Genomic DNA, 18274 nt, shown 5'->3' with positions numbered 1-18274 from the left:
GACGCACCTACGCGCGTGTGTGCAGAACACCAGCGAGGCACGGAGGCCTCTCAGCGCTCCTCTCGGTCCCGCCTCACACGGTGGCTGTGGCCTTCCATGTTCCTGTACTCTCTCTTCCGGCTTCATGCACCTCACACACACGGAGCGTGCGGGTGGCCTGACCACGGAGACCCACGACACCCACAGGACGGCACCCGCGGGGGCAGGTCAGGGGTCTCCGGAGCGCCCCTGCGGAGGAGGGGCCCAACCCCCCCCCCCGCCCGCAAAGGCTGCAGGTGCGCCGCGGGGACTCACCTCCACGGGGGCACAGCAGAGCCCTGCAGCCTCGGGGATGCACTGACTCAGAGTCTGGCACTAACAGCCGACCTCAGGCAGGGGAACCCGAGCCACCACAGGGCGCCTGCTCAGGACAGATGAAAAAGAGGGAGAAGCTGTTTCAGGATGCAGAGAGACAGCCAAGCGGGCGCAGCCTCCGCTGCGGGAGAGCAGGAGAGGAGCGGGACCAGCAGCGTCCCCGGGGCAACTCCCACAGGCCAGCACCCAGGCAGCCCAAGGGCAGCACCGGGAGGCCTCTGTGGTCAAGGGGCAGGCCGCGCCAGGCTCACAGGTGACACGTGAGGCTGAGAGCTGGACGTGCTGTCCGGGGCCGAGAGCCGGGCCACAAACAGAGCCGCTCGGACGCGTCCATGTGGAGCGATGGGGCCGCCATTTCCTTCGATCCAAAGCTGCAGCCCACGGACATCAAAAATGTGCTCGATGAAGCCTCTGTCTGTTCCCTCTGTCCACAGTTCATACACACACACACTCATGTATATGTATATAAAATAGATACATACTAAAAATAAAAAAATCTGAGCTCTGAGGTTCCAGGTTCTCTGCCTGGACACGCACAGAAAGCAAGAACCACAGCAAAGCCAGCCTCTGCGCTCATGTGCAGAGATGCATGTGGGCAGACAACCAGGCCACGGGTCAGACAGCAACAGGCCCGTGGAGAGCAGCCCAGGATCACGGCAGGGCACCGGCTGGGGTCAGGGCAGGACTGAGCCCCTATCTGGCCTGCAGGGGGTGGACAGCGAGTGCACGAGGCCTGGGGTCCACGTGGTTCCTAAGTTCAGAGGAAATACAGCCCAGGACCGCGAGCTCAGCCTGGCAGATGCTGCTGGATCAGCAAGATCCACTCAGGAGATCCCAGAACGTCTCCAGACTAAGGAGAAGACAAAATACAGGGCTGTCAAACATCCGTGGAAGCAATGAGACAAGGCCGGGGACGGCTGCCAAGCGTGGCCAGAATCAGGTTCCCTGCACTTGCTCCAGGACCTCGGCGTTTCCCCGGGGAAGCTGGCCCGTGGCCCGGCCGTCCCCCGAGAGGCCTCGCTCTCCCTGACAATCTCAGACCGGGAGCTGCCCAGCACCACCGACATGTGAGGGGAAAAAACGGCTCATTTCCAAAGTAGATACAGAGCCCAGCCCGGGAATAAATAAACATTTAAAATCTCAAGCTGTATCCACAGCCCGCGACTCCAGCTGGCGTTCCTCTGCAAAACAGAGGCCTCCCCAGAAAAGCTGCCCACGACGTTGCTCCTCGCCTGCGCTCCCCAGACCTGTGAACACTTTCTAAAAAGCCTAAAAATCTCAGGCCTTTTCTCAATGGCATTTGAAATTTCAACCTAAAATAATGATGTGACAATACATCAACCATCGAATGTGCTTTTTAGCAGTAAATATGCTTGTTTCAACTCTGATGTCACCTCCAGCTGCCTCCCGGAACGCGCCCACCCCGCACCGGCCACGTCTGAGACATTTCAGCAAAACTCTGGCTCTCAAGCAGCCAAGGCTGACAGAAACAGCGCTTGGCTGCCTGGGAGCTAATTCCACATTCAAAGACGGGCGACTTCAGTAAACTTCCTAATTATCTACACTAGGGGAGGGAACTAAAGGCAAAAAGAAAAAATAACAGTGAGTGATCCAAAAGTCATATAACTTTTACTTCAGAACCCTAACGATTTCCTTTCCTAATTAGGCCTGGTCACTGCGCTGTTGCATTTCCTGATGCCGCCCGCCCGACGCACAACGCAGGAAACAAAACAGAAGCCGGAGCCCATGGGGAGGGTCAGTGGGAGTTTCTGAACATGTCGTAAAACTCCTTAAAACAACTCAGACCCATATATGGACAGTGGCGCAGGAGACAGTCTCTGGGCAGCGACGCAGGAGAGAGGCTGCAGAGCTGGGTGGCTTTTCTCCTTATCTCGCGGGCTGACGTCACCACAGCGGAAAGTTCCAAGACGTTCCCTGGCTGGACCTGCATCTGCTGGCCGCCCGGAGGCACCCCCACCTCCTGACAGGCCTGGCGCCTCCCCAGCTGGACTCTTCTCAGGACGGGCCTCCACCCAGTGCGGGAGGAGAGGCTGGCGCGCCGGGCGGCATCCAGGCCGCAGGTGACGGCTTCTCGGAGCCGAGCGGGGCGTTGTGGAGGGTGTCCGAGCAAATATTTGAATATATTTAACTTCCATTAGATTCTTCCTTGATCTGAAAAGTGCGTTGCTAAGAGCTGGGGGGAGATAGATGAAGATTTAAATTTATGATATTGGGATTTTTAGAAATCACCTATAAATAGCAAATTACGGGTAAAGTGCTAAGAAAATGCTTTTAGATCTTGAATTTCTGTACACTGGGTGGTTTAGCAACACCCTGGTTTGAAGGCCCCTGGAGGGGCCCCTGTGCCGGGTCTGCGGCCCCGGCAGACCCACCGGAGGCCTGCAGGGAGCGGCCGAGACCATCCCGTGTCCCCTCACAGGAGACGCTCCCTGGCCTTCTTCCCCTCCCTGTTATCGTGCCGCCAGGAGAGGACGGACGTCAGCCGAAGCCTCCACAATGGACATCCACGACTCCTCCCAGCTGCCTGCCTGCCGCTCACAGTCATGCACGTCAGTCATCTCTGTTTATCTGGGGGGGAAAAAAACCTTAAAAATAAGAAAATGTCAAGTGGCCTGTTATAAATTGCTAGCATGATTTTAAATCTTGTAGTGTAAAGCCAGGAAATAAATATTTCGCCCTATGTCCAAAAAAACCTATCCCCCCAAAACTGAGGCCGATCGAAATGGCCACTTCAAGGCGCAGTGGCCACCGGGACTCGCGTCCTCCTCCGGGTCTCGGCCCATGACAGCACCTGAGGGCCCCACCCCACACGCACCTGCGCCTGACAGGCCCCCAACGAGAGCTACGCTCATAAATGGAAACTTGAGGTGTACGGGAGTGACAAAGGGGCGCACACTGACACTGAAAAGAGAAATAAAAACGGGGCCATTTCCGTGATGGTTCTGATGAAGCGTCGACCCGGGACCACGCAGGTAGCCCTGGCGCTGCTGCTGCACCGGGACGCGGCCGCCGCGTTCCAGCCCCACGGCTCAGCAAAGGCGACTGCCGTGGAGGGCCGGGCTCTCCCTGCGCTAGACGTCCTAAGGCCTGTCCTCTCACCGTGCTCGGGCCCTTCAGGAGAATTCAAGTCGCATGAAAAATCACCCGGGCGGGTCTGCGCTCCAGCCTCGCGTGGCCCGGTGGCCGCTCACCCGCCCCAGGCTCTGGGTTTCGTGGGGCTCCTCCGGGACCCCGGGGTGCGCTGAGATATTTTAGAAAATGGAACTTTTCCTACTTTGTTTCTCAAGCGTTGGGAGAAATTGCTCCCGAAAGTCTGAAAAGCGAGTCCCGGGCGAGTCTGGCCAGCGCAGCCGGCGCCCTCTGGTGCGTCCTGCGAGAACATCAGCCTGGACGGCAGAACACGCCTGCGGGGAGCGCCAGGCCGGCCCCTTCGCAAAGTAACCCACAGGCCCTGAGCCCGGGCAGTCAGCATCAAACATCACCCAAAAACGGAGAGGGGACACTGGCTGCCCCCCCGCAGGCACACACTCTTGGGAAGTTCGCCGCCGGGGGCCGGCACCCTGGCCGCCCAGCTCACCCTCTGGTGCCCCTCCCAGCCAGCTTCAGCAGGGTGCGGGGTGTCCAGGCTGCAGCACTGGCCGTCGCCCCGAGGCCACCCGTGCTCTGGACACACAGCCACAGCCCAGCTCTCTGAAGACGCCTCGGGCATCTTCCCGTGCGGCCCCCTCCGCGCGGCCATGCTGAAAGTGGGAAGCAGAGGCTCACAGCGCCCCCGCCGCGCATCGGCTCCGCGTCCCCCGCGCCCCTGCTTGGCACAGCGGCAACCGCATGGAGCAGGCCCCACGGATGCTCCAGTCCAGACCCAGAGGCGCCTGCTGAGCACGGGCAGCAAGTCGCCCGCCGCCTTGGTGGACAGCCGGGCTGGCGCGACGGCCGCAGGCTGCTGCCCGTCATCGCGGTGACGGGGGCCACGGCGACACTCAGGAGCGGCCAGAGCACTGGGGACACTGAGCCAGCACGCCAGGCCTCGGTGATGCTGCGACGTCGAGGCCGGGGCCTCGGGGCCACCTCTCCTGCCGCCAGAGGCGTTCAGCTCCCAGGAGCCGGCTGCGGCGTGGGGCGTGACCGGACTGGCCCCGCGGGGGTCAGGCGTGGACAGAGCACAGGGGGCCGCGGCTGCCCCAGGCCCTGTTGTCAGCCCGGCGGCGCCGGCATTCCCAGGGTCTGGGCGGGGCCGGCATCTCGCTGGGCCCCAGCTGTGCTGACCAGGGCGGGGACGCCCGACAGAGCCACCTCCTGACCAGGACGCCAGCCCCGGGGCCCTCACGCTGCGGCCCTGCAGGGGGGTGGGGGGGGGGCGCGTCGCCTCCAACAGCAGCTCCGCGGCTACAGCTCGAGCCAGAATTTGGGGGTACCTCACACTGTTAATGCGCTTCCCAGAAACTTCCAGAAGACCACAATGGAAAGAGGATCAGAGCAAAAATGTCTCGTTGCGGGGCTGACAAGCCAAGGGCGCCGGAGCCTCAGGCGCGGGAGGAGGCGCGGCTCTGGCCCGCTGGACCCGCGCGGGCCGCCGGTGACCGGGTCTGGACACGCGCTGCCCCCGGGGACAGAGCAGCGGGCGGGGGCTGCACCCCGGACCGTCGAGGCGCGCACGTGTCGTGCGGGACGAGCGAAGCCGGAGCCTGCTCGGGAGCTGCGGGCGCCCCGGGACCGCGCCCCCCACCCCGGTGCGCCCCGGCAGGGCTCCCCGCGGCCCACGAGGGCGGGGGGCGGCCGGGCGCCCGCGGGGGGCTCGCGTCCCGGGGAGCCTCCAGCGGGGGCGCCGCGCGGCTGGGGGGAGGCGCCGCCGCCACCAGGGGCCGCCCGCGGGCTGCGCGGCGGGTCCCGCCGCCGGGTCCGGGCGGGTCGGGGCGGGTCGGGGCGGGTCTGGGCTCCGGCCGCCTGCGGACCGGCCGCTTCTCGCCGGGCGGGGCGTCCAGGGGCGGCGGGCACCCCCCCAGCCCCGCGCCGCCCCGCGCGCCCCGGCCCAGCAGGGCCCTGAGACCGGCGCGGAGCCCGGGGCGCAGGAGGGGCCGCTCGGTCAGGACCCCCGGACGCGTCCGCCGCGGGGCAGGGCGGGGGCTGCCCCTGCGGGGGGCGCCGGGCGCGGGGGGCGCGGTCCCGCGGGGCCTGAGCTGGGTCCGCCCGTGCCCGGCCCGCGGGCCTCGCCGGCGCCGAGTCTTGCTGCGCTCCCCGACCCAGGGGCGCGGCTGCCCGGGGCAGCGGGTGGCGGGCGCCGGGAGCCCCGACGGGGCGGCCGGGGACCCCCGGGGCCTCTGTGAGCCACGCGCGTCCGCAGCTCCTGGGGGCGAGCCCCGCGGGGAGCCTCGGGGTCCTCAGCGCCGCGCCGCGCCCCGCCCCCCCCCCGCGCGCACGGAGGCGCCGCAGACCCCCCGCTGCCCCCAGGACGCGCTCTGGGCCCTGTTTAAAGGCCCCCCGGTCCCCCCAGTGTCCCGTCGCCCCACCGGGCCCCGGGTGCTGTCAGAGCACTTGCTGCGCCACCGAATGACCGGTCCACGCCAACCGGGGCGGCCCCACCTTTCCCCCACCCTGGGGTCCCCAAGTCCGCTGCTCCCGCGCTGCGCCCAGACAGACAGGCTCAGGCGGGCACGACCGACGCCCGCCCCGCGGCGGGGTGTCCCGGGCGGCTCCTCCCGGCGGCAGGTGGCCCCGGCGGGGGGGGGGCGGGGGGGCGGCGCCCGCGCCTCTCCCTGCCCAGCCGCCCGACGCCGGCACCAGGCAGCGGAGCGCGCGGTCGGGGCTGGGGCGCCGGGAGCCGGCGGCGGGGCCCCGGGACCGCGGACCCCGCGAGCCCCGCCAGAGCGCCCCGCCCCGCCGGGCCCGGGGGAGGGGACCCCGCGGGTCGCCCCGGCCGGCTCGCCAGCACTCCGCGCCCTGCACGCCTGGGCGGGGCGGCCCCGCGGGCATGTTTCGGGGGAGCCGTCCCGGCCTCCCCAAGCGCGCGCCCCGGAGCCTGCAGGACCTGGACTCGGTGCAGCGCGTCCTCCTGCACAGGTCAGTGCCCGCGGGGCGGGGGGCGCCGTGGGGGGCGCCTGACCGGGGGTCCAGCGGGAAGCGTCTGGCTCCGGCTCCCTCTAGGCCGCGCAGCCTGCAAGGCGGAGGGACGGCGTGTCCCAGAACCCCAAGACCCCTCGCGTCGGGCCCCAGAACCCCAAGACCCCTCGCGTCGGGCCCCAGAACCCCAAGACCCCTCGCGTCGGGCCGCCCCGGCAGACTCGCCCCGTGCAGCGGCGAGGGCGCGAGCGCTTCCCAGGGGGGGCCGCGGGTCGGTGCTGGACTTGGTGGTGCGGGGTTGGGGGGCCCCTCGGCTCCCCGCGGACATGCCGCACACGAGAGGAATTTGAGGGTTTCCGGGCGAGGCTGAGAAGCCCCCTCCGCCCGGCGCGGCTGCGCTATGGCCGGCGGCGCCCAGGGAGGGCGGCTGGTCAGCACAGGGCGTCGTGGCGCGGCCAGAGGGGACAGCAGCCAGGGACAGCGGCCGGCGGCGGGAGCCTGGAGCCCAGACCCGCAGGGGGCAAAGCCTCTGGGGGAGGGACACGGCGGGTGAGGCGCCAGTGTGGCTGGCTGAGTCTCCGGGGCAACCCGTCACCTGCCAGCCTTGGGGGACCCTGTGAGCCCTGGAAGCCGCAGGAGCCGGTCCCAACGCTGCCCGAGGCCTGAGGGGCAAGCCCTTGGGACGGCCCCAGCCCCCAGCCCCCTCCCAAAGCTGAGTCCTCCACCCTGGTTTGGTCCACTCCCCAGAGCCCAGCGCCAGGGGGGTGGCTTCTCCCCGCGTGTGATAAAATGGTAGCCTGGGAGCAATCCCCGAGCCAGAGCTGGAAACACACTCACCCGGCACTGTGCCAGCTGCTTGAGGTGTTGGCATGCTCTGCAGACCCCTCCTGCTGGACTCCGGGTGCCCAGAACTTCCAGGCTGATTCCTGCTGCGGGGCCTTAAATCCACAACACGAATCGCCCAATGACCCACCCAGGGCGAGAGGATGTGTTTCCACCGCGCTGGAGACTGTCGGGAAGCAAGTAGCAGAGTGTTTCTGGAACAGGCCTGCTCAGAGTAGGAAAAGCTACTTCTCCGGAAGGACAAGGAGGTGCTCCCACAGCCAGGGGCGCCCGGAGCGGCACCGGACTCTGGTGGCCGCTGCCGGTCACGCTGCCAGCGCCAGGTTTCCAGCCTCACAGGAAAACCCTCTCGTTTTTGCAACGTATGATTTTCATTAGTGCCTCTTTTTACACGGAAAGCTGTTTTTTCATACAAGTTTGTATTTAATCAAATGTCTTCTGCTGACCTATATGGAGATTAGTTTAGACACAGTGTCAAAGAAATTGATAGTCCTTCAAGTGTCTCCACGCCTCCATTCTCATGAACTAAACCAGTGTGTGGCTTATGTTTGATATCAGCTTTATAAAATGCTGTTTTTCCTTTAAAACATCCCGTGTGAGGTAGCTACATGGTTTTGGCAACTGCATCAAAAAACCCTTGAGTCATAGAAAAATGTATAGACAAGAAAAAATAGCCGATGAATCTGTTATAGGACAGGGAGAGGGGTTTGCCCAAAGGGGTTTGCCCAAACCCCGCAAACCTGCCTATTCTAAATGGGTTCTGCCATACGCTGCATCAACAGAAAACATAGGAGACTTTAAGGGGAAGGAACTTTAATAAAACTAGGAAACAATACAGGTAAGGCAAAGAGTCTAGTTTCTCAATGAAGCACCCAAAGTTACCCGTCCCCTCGTGGGTAAAAGTCCATCCAAATGGGACTGGACCAGAGCAAGGCCCCAAAGCCTGCCGCAAGTCTAAAGCATCTTCCAGTGGGGACCCACAGAAAAGGGCCAGAAACAACCAGACAAGCCCGGAAGGAAAGGAGCAAAATCAACATCAAGATAAAACCCGCCATGGTCACCTCCCCATGGGTCTCACCCACATCTGTGTCACCCCGTCCACGACCAAAAGACAAGTGCAGTTTCTTCACGTGTCTCTAGGCTCCATGCGCCTCCTCCAGGTCTCCTGGCTCCATCCTGCTTCCTTCCTCAGTCTCTTCTGCAGCTTCTCCTCTTCCTGCTCAGCTCCACCCTCCCTTGGGTGGGGCAGGGAACCTGGAACCTCCCCCTTTCCTGGGGACCACCCTGTTACAATTCTATTGTATTTTTACATCTTATTTTAAAGGGTAGGTCTTGTGTTTATTTTTTAAATTGTATATTTTTCATTGCAAATATGGTTTTCAGACTGCAGAGCGTGAGTGGTTGTGCTTTTGAAAATAAGTCGGCCAAACCAAAATTGCAGCAAACTTCTCAGTGTGAGGTGGTAGCTTCAAAACATGTTCAAGTAACAGTCACTCAGCAAAAAATATTCAGCCATCCTTTCGGAGAAAGTCACTTAGACATGTCTGAGCCCAGGAAAATGCAGCCTCGCATTTCTCAATCAAGTTCACATAAGTGAATGAACAAATCCTGGAATCTCCATTAAAAGAAGTATCAAAATTATCCTATTAGTGCTTGTTAATATTTGCGGGATTTTAGCGCGATCTAATCAGCCACGGATCCGTTTCTCGGCAGGCAGACTCGGCAGGACTTTGAACTTGACTCTATTTTACCACCCCTCTGCGGGAGAAGGGCCTCTCCCCTCCTCACAGGGCAGCGCCCAGCCGCTTCAGATGATGGACCTCATCAAATATGAGGAGTGATGTTAACAACTGCCTTTAAAAAATTAAAACACACGAAAAGAGCTAGTCCCACGCCTCTGGGGAAACCCCGTAAGGAGACTTGGCTCTCCTGAGGGCGACGCTGCCCCAGGCCAGCTCGGCCAGGAGGCACCCTGAGAATGCTTGATGGCCTGGAGTCCTTATTTTGGTCACCTCTCCAGACCTTGGGGCTAAACAACACCCCGAGGGCGTATTCCTGATGAACGGAATGCCCTGTGAGCTCTGCCAGTGACTACTACAATCATGGAAGTGCAGCCTCTCTCAGCCGCCCACGCCTACAGGCAAAGGCTTGGCTTGGCGCCTTCTCCTTGGAAGAGCAGGGCGGAGGCGGGTGTCTGCTGTCCACAGGGAGACGTGGCTCCCTCCTCACTCACTGGGGTCACTGCAGGAGTAGGGGGAGCCCGTTGCTCTGAGGGGCACACCTGGTGCTCAGACCCCCAGCATTCTCGTGTCCAGATGACTGTGGCGCGGACGCTGTGATTCTCATGAGGCACCGGATGCTCCTTGACAGTCGGGCCTGTCTGTCCCTCTCCCCGGTGGCCCTCGACAAGCAGGAGAGAACCAACTAGGGCTTGGGTTGAATTTCACGCGCCGTCACGCTTCCTCTTCCTTGCGGTTCTCGTCTGCGCCCCAGTGTTACTCACGTGAAGAGCCGGTGGCCTGAGGACAAGGTCGAATTTCATAGAGGCGGGTTAGATGTTAGTCCATAAACAAATTGTTCTTATACGTTATGGCTCCATGCCAATTTTTTAAAAATTCCACATCATGGTCTCAATTCTTAAAATGCTATTGTGCTGGTCTGCAAATGACTTGTGATTTTAAAAATGACGGTGGCCATTGGTTTACCACATCATTCACAAATTATTTCCATGGTTACAGTTACAGCTCCTGACAGAGCACTCCTACCTGAAGTTTGGCCTTGCAGTTTAACATCGTCAGTGGCCATGCCCTCCCTGCTCAGGTGTCCTCTGCCGGCTTCTGTTACCACTGCTAGGGACAGAGCCCTCTGGCCGGCTGAGGATACTAAATACTTAACTGCCTCATCTGGAGCATTTTCTGTCGGGATTGTGTTGTTTGCCAGCAGAGATGGTAATCTATGGAAATAAAATGAGAACCACCTCAGTTTAAGTCTTTTATGTCTTCCAGAAATCGCTAATTGTGAGACAGAGCATTCTTCTATATGCCCTGAAATGGTATCTTACCTTTTCCTTTCTTCATTCTCCCCATACATGTAAGGTTGTTAAATATTAGCATGAAAATGAAAGATAAAGTTCGAAATCTGACTGGCTGATGCTACATCCTAAAAATTGAACTAATGACCCAAAATGCTTGCAGTTGGGTCCTCTTTTGTGAAAGGCCAAGTAAAGTGGTAACTTTGAGTGGGGGGAGAGGGAGTTAAGATGGTTCATCAAACTAACAAATAGAAATAAATTAGCCAAGGAAGATGACAACGCAAAGAACTGGCTGGTGGGATGGAACATTTCATCGATGACAGGCAGGTTTGTGTGTGGCTTTTCTTGCTCAGGTTCAGTTGTGTAGATGGTGAAGGATTGGGGGGGTACCTAGGCTTGCCTTGGAGGAGCTTGTCACTGGCTGGCAGAGACAGATATCTTCATAAATAATTTGGATACTAGAGAGACTGATATTAGAACTTCATGAGATACGAGTGGAAAGAAGAGGGCCTCCCTGGTGGCACAGGGGTTAAGTCTCAGCATCATCAAGCTATCACCAGCCACTGAGGCCTGACTGTGTTACAGGGCAAACCCTGATATAAAATGGGGTTGCCTGACTGTGGGTCCTCATCTGCGTGTTAAAGGGGACCTATGAACGCTAAACTGCAGACACACACAAAAGGTTGATAAAAGGTTTATTTACAAGGGAAGAACTGGGGAAATGAATAACTCAGGGGGGAAAAGAGGGAGATAAGTGCATTAATGCGTCCTGCCGGTTCCGCTGACCTGGAATCCCAATGACCCTCCCAGCTGGCAAAAACCTAGCACACCTCCTAGCCAAGCCAGTGACACCCCGCCCCCCAAAATGGCCAGTTAAATACCCAAACTGAGAGAGCCTAGTTGCCTAACTCCGCCCTCAGGTCCTCGCAACCCTCCCCTTGGTGATCACGGGATTTGTAGTTCCCAGTGTCTTGGGGGTGGGGTCCACAAAGCCTGTATGGAGTTTGCTCAGGACATCCTTTCCCCCATCAAGTTAAATCCCCGGCCAGGGAGCTGACCCACTTGGCTCAGCAGACCCCTCCTGTCTCCCCACTGCTCCCCTCAGCAGTGGATTTCAGTGGATCCGCCTGTTCTGCTCCCCACTCTATCTCTGGTGAACCCTCTCACCCCCTGCACCTCTGGCCTGCACCCCAGTTCTTATATGCCTAAATAACTGAAATAAATTTTTGAAAAAAAGAATGGAAAGAATTCTTACTAAGCAGGAAGAGTCTGGGAATGCTTCTTGGCAGGTTCTATTTGAATCAGGTCCTGAAGTGTAGTATTCGGATGCGAGCACTCCACCGGGCAGAGCCTTGTGCATGGGGGAGACATAAGCAGTGAGGTCTCACTGCCAGGTCATCTATGCTCATTAACCCCTTGGATTCCAAGCAGTGTGTGGTTGGCACACTCTCTGAATTCACGAGGAAATAAGATGGCTTGGAAAGCTGGATTTGCCCAGGGCTGCGAAGATGCGAGGTCTCTATGCCAGGTTCTAAGCCAGGTGTGGGGATGGGCCACCTGGTGGGGCCATGGCTGGTGCCTGCAGGCACAGAACTGGGGGTGGCTTAGCGCTGTTTCCCAAGTTTGCTTGAACCTAAGTCTCCCTAGGGCATGTGAACTAGAGGTTCCCACGTCCTTCTCCAGGCTCCTGGACAGCCCTGTCCTTCACGGAGACGATGGCTTCCGGAACAGGCACAGTTACTTGCAAACTGAACATGTAATGTGATGTAGGAAATGAAACTGCAGCTTCAAAGTGTCAGTTTTGTTTCTAGTGCCCAGGTTCCTTTGAGTCCCCACCCGTGGCACTGAGCCTCCGGGTGCTGCCACTCCCCAGACCCTGGCTGTTAGAACATAATACCCTGAAAGAACAAGATAACTTCAGATAAATCTTATTTCCACCAAGAAAATATAATCTCGTGGTTAATCGCTCAGGTTCGAATCTAACCTGTTTCAGTTCAGTTCTAACCTAAATTTTGCCTGGTAACCACGTGAGCATTAAGCAGCCAGAAAACCTCTAAGCACCAGTTTCCTTACTTTAGTGCAGGGCTTCTTATTTAATAGCATGAGAATACTTATGCAATAAGTTAACATAAGTGGGGTTGTTTAAAAATGGAGCCATTTCCAGAGGAATTTGCTTACGTGGGCTGGGCCAAAGGCCCAACTGTCTGACAAGCCAGCAAGAATAATATCCTCCTTGAAAGGACTGGGGTAGAGATCTCGTGTCTGATCACTTCACCTTGTGATCCAGGCACTGCCCATTTTACCAGGGGCCCCTCCAACCTGACCTTGTTTCACCATGACCTCACCCCATTGCCCCCACCATTCCCCTCTTCTCTAAAACTACCCTGACATTTACTCCTCTTTGGGGTATAGTTTAGGTTTCTAGCTGAATCAGTGCACCCTGAATTACAACTCTTTGAGTTCAAACAATCATATTTTACTTCTCTGGTGCCCTCCTGGAGTTTGTGGCTGACACTTAGTGTATAGAAAGAGAACAAGTAGTTGGAGGAGCGGCTGACTCTCAAGAAATGTTACTGTTTTGTACTTAAAAACCACTTACAGTAGGTATTTGCAGATGACAGGTGGTTTTACCTACTTCAGGAAAGAGAACGCTTCATCAGATTATAAAATGCCGCCTTAGAAAATGAGCAGACGCTTGACTTAGCAATATCGAAGCGCTTTCCAGCATCTGCTGGGAGCTCTGTCATGTGTTCCGGCATTTGGGAAACACTCGTGGAAACCAGCAGCAACGGGTGGCGTTTACATTAGCACCTAAAGGGCGAGCCTGGCGAGTGCCCCACCCCACACCCCACGCAGGCTCTGACCCACACCCCGACCTGGACGCGCACCCCCAGACCCCTCCCCCAGGCAGAGCCCCGGGAGGCGGACAGGCCGTTTCTCTTCTCCAGGGCAGCCCTGGCCCGGGCACAGCGTCTGCGGAAACCGACCGGGGCGCCCGCCCCTCCCGCCCACCGAGACGCCCTCGGGAAACTCGACTCCCCTCTCGGTTCCGTGTTCCCAGCGCTCCCCGACGCTTCCCCGTCGCCCGGCAACCAGGGCCAGCCAATCACGGCGAAGGGAGGCGGTCACGTGGCCGGCCTGCGCGTGGCGGCAACATGGCGGCCCCGGCGCGCGGGCGCGGCGGCTCCGGGGTCCCGTTGTGGCAGCCGCGGGGGCGCGGGGTGGCGTCGCCCGCGACGGGCGGCTCTCCTGGGAGCCCGGAGGCGCTCCCCGCCCACCGGCCCCCCGGCGAAGAGGGGGAGGACGGTGCCGGGGACCGGGCCAGCGACTCCGAGTCCGACGGCTCCGCGAGCAGCGGCGAGTAAGGGTCGCGCGGAGGGACAATCGCCGCCGGCGCGAAGCGGGCCGGGCCGGAGCTGGCCGCGGGGCGCCTGTGGGCGTGGCCCGGGGGGCGGACAGTGCCCGGCACCGTCGGCTGCGCTCGCGGGCCCGGCCCGGCCCGGCCCGGCCCTCGGGGCCCCCACGCGCGTCCAGGTCCCCGCGGGCTCGCGCCCGGAGGGCTGTGCCGTTCCCGGGACCGACGGCCCGGCCGGTGTCCTGCGTCCCCCAGCACCCCGGGGTGCCCCGTGGCACCCCAGTGCCGTCTCTGAACCCCGGGCGGGGCGAGTGCCAGGCCCGGCTCCCGTGGTCGCGCCCGCGGCCCGGGGGCAGCCTCTCCCTGACCCTAAGGGCCCAGCGCCTTTCTGGAGCCAGTGGCAGCTCGAGGTGCCTAGTGGTGGGAGAGCTCAGGTCCGGAGCCGCCGTCAGCCCACGGCGCCCCGTGGGGACGTGTCATCCACCTTTGTCCGGGCCCAGACCCCCCCCAACCCCGGTGGGAACTGGGCTGTGGGCAGGGCGGTGGGCAGCGGGCAGCAGGGGGTGGTCCCTGGACGGAAACCGCTGGGGCTGGGGGGGCGGGGGTGCGGATCATGGAGGGGCTGTTGCCTGAGGCCTTGGAGTCCATGGAAAATGCCTTTTTTTCCTGTGAACCTAAAGGTTCTCTAACAACATAGTTTTTCTGCTCCACTCCCAGGAGAAGCCTGAGGGTGCGGCCGCGCCCTGTGTCAGCCCCGGCCCTGCTGATCTCCCCTCTGACGCTTCCTCTTCCCAGCCACCGTATTCCTTCTTGTCTTAGCTCAGCCGCTATTTTTAACAATACCGACTGGGTGACGTGTACACCACCGTTTATTTCTCACAGTCCGAAGGAGCCGTAGCTGGGATGCTGAGTCCAGGCTCTGCGAGGGCCCGGCTGGCATGCAGACTGCTGACTCCTGGTCCCCCACATCTGCAGGGCGAGGAGGGGCAGACTCCCCCGCTCCCATCTCACGGGGCAGGAACCTATTCCTGGGGGCTCCACCCCCGTGATCTCATCTAGACCTGATCACCCCCCAAAGGCCCCGCCTCCTGACTCCATCACCTGGCGGGGAAGGTTGGGGGTGGGGGGCAAAGACATTCAGACCAGGTCCCCAGGGCAGCAAGAATGCGTCTGTTCTCCCGTCTTCCTTCCCACCCCACACCTGCACACGCAGGCCTGGCGTGCACACCCATTCTTCTGGCCACCACTGAAGTGCCGCCCCTTCCTCGACCCCTTGTCATCCCCCTTGGCCTTAACTTCTCCTTTCTCGGCCCCCCTTTGGCACCTCTGTGCCTCACTCCTACACTCCGCAGAGAGCTCTCTGCCCGTCGATGTTTTCAAAAGTGCCTTGAAGTGCTCCAACAAAATGTCTGCTGGCCTCTGATTTGCTTCTGCCAGGGTTAGATCGGCCCCCTGGCTGAGGGGCGAACGGTCAGGGAGGGTCGTTACTGGCGTGGCTCCGGCAGAGACCTGACCCTGGCGTAGACATTCATGTCGCGCGACGCAGACACGGTGTATTGACCAGCGAAGCGCTGGATGTCCATGGAGCCCTGGATGTGGCCCCTCAGGCCTCCACTGCTGGTGCCTCTTGGAACCCTCCCCTCTCCCCGTCAGCTCACAGCCCCCTCCTGGCTGCTTATCCTCTTGAACCTCCCTTAGGGTCTCCTCTGCCTCCACTGCCAGGGGCTGTCCTGATTCCTTCTGGCGACTTCCCACTGGAGGAAGCGACGTGTTGACCCAGTGATCCTGCCGGACCCAGTGCGGGCACTGCCTGGGCTCCACCGCCAGTGCTGGCCTGGGCCCAGTGTTTCCCCTTCAGGTCTGAGAGGCTGAGACGAGCCTCAGGTTCGCAGGAGGAAGCTGTGTCTCAGCGCCCGTCCCTGGGGCACCTCAGGCGCAGAGGGAGCTGCACAGCAAGCGGGTCCGCTCACTCTTTCCGTGGGCAGATGTCCTCACACGTGACCGTGTAGAACTGTGGCCTGGTCCTGGTCCCGGGCGGGGCGGGCTTGGGCAGCTGGCTCGGGGCTGCTGTTCTCTACGGGACCTCAGTGCCCAGGGCCACATGGCGCCCCCGAGCCGGCGAGGGCAGGGAACGCCAGTTGTCAGGCCGTCAAAGCGCCGCTCCTGGTGCTCAGGATGCGTCCGGGTCACCTTCAGGCAAAGGCGTGGTCAGTGCCAGGGCGAGTAATAGGACAGTGTGGTTTCAGGCTTAATCTTCACGGTATTTAGAAGAGCCCTTGGATTCTCGGTTAAAAGAACCAGAGTTGCTAAAAAAAATTGCAAAAAAGAGAAATGTCTCCCATCGGATCCCGTGATTCGCACACAGATCAGACCTTCCCACCAGAATCCAGCTCGCGTTTCTGAAGTCTGTCCGCATCCGTCTTTCCTCTGCAGCCAGCAAGGCCACGGCGTGGGGTCGGGTCGAGGGTCACACGAGCTTGGTTATCCGAGGACGCGTCCGTTTAATGCCGTTGCGGGCAGTTAGTAACAATAATTTTGTTTTTTCATGGGCTGCTTCCCAGTTAAAAGGCATTTAACAGCCCTGTGAGGAATGGGTTGGGCGCGGCTGGCCTCTCCCGCGGCAGCTGGGCGCAAGGGGCGTCCCCCGAAATCCCGGGCTGCAGGCGCGGCCGCTGTTAACGTGGTTATGAACCGGTTTTCAGCAGGGGTGTCGGTTCGTGAAGGGGAACGTTTCTTTTCCGGAACTTTATTGTGCGCACAAAGGCCGCTGGGGGCGGTGGGTGAGCGTCCATCCACCTGACAGTGGAAGGAGGGGTTTGCACGTGCAGTTTCCAAGGACTTACGTCTGGATAGACTCGCACGCTTGAGTCCCGATGTAAATTACCGTCCAGTGACATTAGCTAACGGGCTGAGTTAATTGACAGAAGTCCAGCAAAACCGCAGCTTGTAGAAGGGGCCGTCTCTTCCTTTATTGCTTTCTCCTCTGTCGCCGTAGCTCCCAGGAGAGGATTCCGTCTCCTCCGCTCCCCGTTCCTCCAGGTTGTATAGTGGGAAACAAAGTGGAGGCGCACGATAAATTAGAAATGGGAAGGAGACGGAAATAATCAGGGCGCTTCCACCCCTGCCCCCGGCCCCCGCCCCCCCAGGGAGACACCGCCGTTTCCTCAGGCCCGGCTGCCGTCAGACTGTCTGCTCCTCTCCACAGTGACCTCGAGCCCGAGTGGCTGGACAGCGTGCAGCAGAACGGGGAGCTGTTTTACTTGGAGCTGAGCGAGGAGGAGGAGGAAAGCCTGCTCCCCGAGTCGCCCGCCGGGACCCGCGTCAGGTTCAGCGAGAAGGAGGTCATCATCGAGGGCGACCTGGAGGCGGGGCAGAAGAGTGAACCCACGCTCAAGCGCTTCACCAAAATTTTGAAAAGCAAAAAGCTTTTGCCCAAGCACTCCAAGAAGAAAAATAGCTGCGCCCAGGGCCCAGTGTCCATCCTGAAGCATCAGTCCCACCCGAGGGCGGGGGTCGTGGTCCAGCAGCGATACAAAGACGTGAGTGTCTACGTGAACCCCCGGACGTTGGCTGCCACCAAGGCCAAGGAGGCGCCCAGGCTGCTGGAGGCCCTGCTGGGGATCATCCACCAGACCAAGTGGAGCTGGAGGAGGCCGGGGCGGCCGGGCGCAGGGGCCGGGCTGATGGTGCACGGCCTGCGACCCGGGGGCCCTGCCATGAAGAGCGGCCAGGTCATCATCGGTAAGTGTGGCCGTGCTCTCCCGGCCTGGTGCCCCAAATGCGGGGTCCCCGCCTTGGAGGGGTGGGCAGGCAGGGCGCAAGGGCCACTTGGAGCTCCGCACAGGGCCGCTGGGGGCTGGCACTCCTCAGGCAGGCCACCGTGCGGGGGCGGGCATCTGGCAGGCCGGGGGAACCTGCGCCTTCTGGGCTATGAATTTCAGACATCGCCTTCACTTTGGGACGTGAGCTGACGGCACAGTGATGTTCGAGGTCTGGGGGCCCGTGTCCAATACCATGGTACAAACAGATGTGATTTAAAGGTATTTAGAAATACTTTTAAATTGCAGCCTTGCCCTGGAGGACACTGTTCTTACATGGCTTTGAGCTTTCCCGTCGGCCGAGCCGTGGTGGTGTGGGATGGAAATCTCCTCTCACAGGTGCTTATCACGGACATCTCCGTGTTGAGGGGACGGTAAACCCACGCGCCAGTCAGAGCGTGTGCTCAGACGAGCATATCGTTTGCCCGGCGCGCCTTACGCTGCCGGAAGATGCTTGAGTTGCTTAGAAAACGTGTTGATGTCTTCGGTCACTTGTGGGAGGGGCTGGACCGGGGCGAGGCAGCTTTTGCTCAAAGATACACTAGTCATAGGTGAGGATGTTAGTGATGACGCTCACATGTTATCAACTATCCTAAAAGCCGAGTCTCAGGCCGAGCCCGCCTGCGAGTTGTGATAAAGGAATTTTGATGGAGACTTTCGAAACACTTAAGAATAGATCTTACTTGACATCTGAATTTCGTGTGCGTTCGTTCGTTCAACAAATGCTTTATTGAGCACCTGCTCAGTTCTAGGATTACAAAGACCACGCCGGGTGTAGTTACTTGGAGAAAGTAG

General features: G+C 60.3%; 1 protein-coding gene across 1 annotated transcript in view; it reads left to right on the top strand.

Annotated features, from left to right (window-relative positions):
* Positions 1 to 6343: 6343 nt before the first annotated feature.
* Positions 6344 to 18274, top strand: part of INTU (inturned planar cell polarity protein) — a gene marked incomplete at both ends in the record, with an annotated part of 33405 nt that continues 21474 nt past the window's right edge. Inside the window, 2 exons of the mRNA XM_084245613.1 lie at positions 6344 to 6432; positions 16867 to 17402. Coding sequence (XP_084101739.1) covers positions 6344 to 6432; positions 16867 to 17402 — 625 coding nt within the window. The remainder of the gene's footprint in view (positions 6433 to 16866; positions 17403 to 18274) is intronic.

This window comes from Talpa europaea (assembly GCF_964194135.1).
Source record: "Talpa europaea genome assembly, chromosome: 10".
Taxonomy (NCBI): Eukaryota; Metazoa; Chordata; class Mammalia; order Eulipotyphla; family Talpidae; genus Talpa; species Talpa europaea.
The sequence above is the reverse complement of the archived record's forward strand: the minus strand, read 5'-3'. Positions and strand labels throughout refer to the sequence as shown.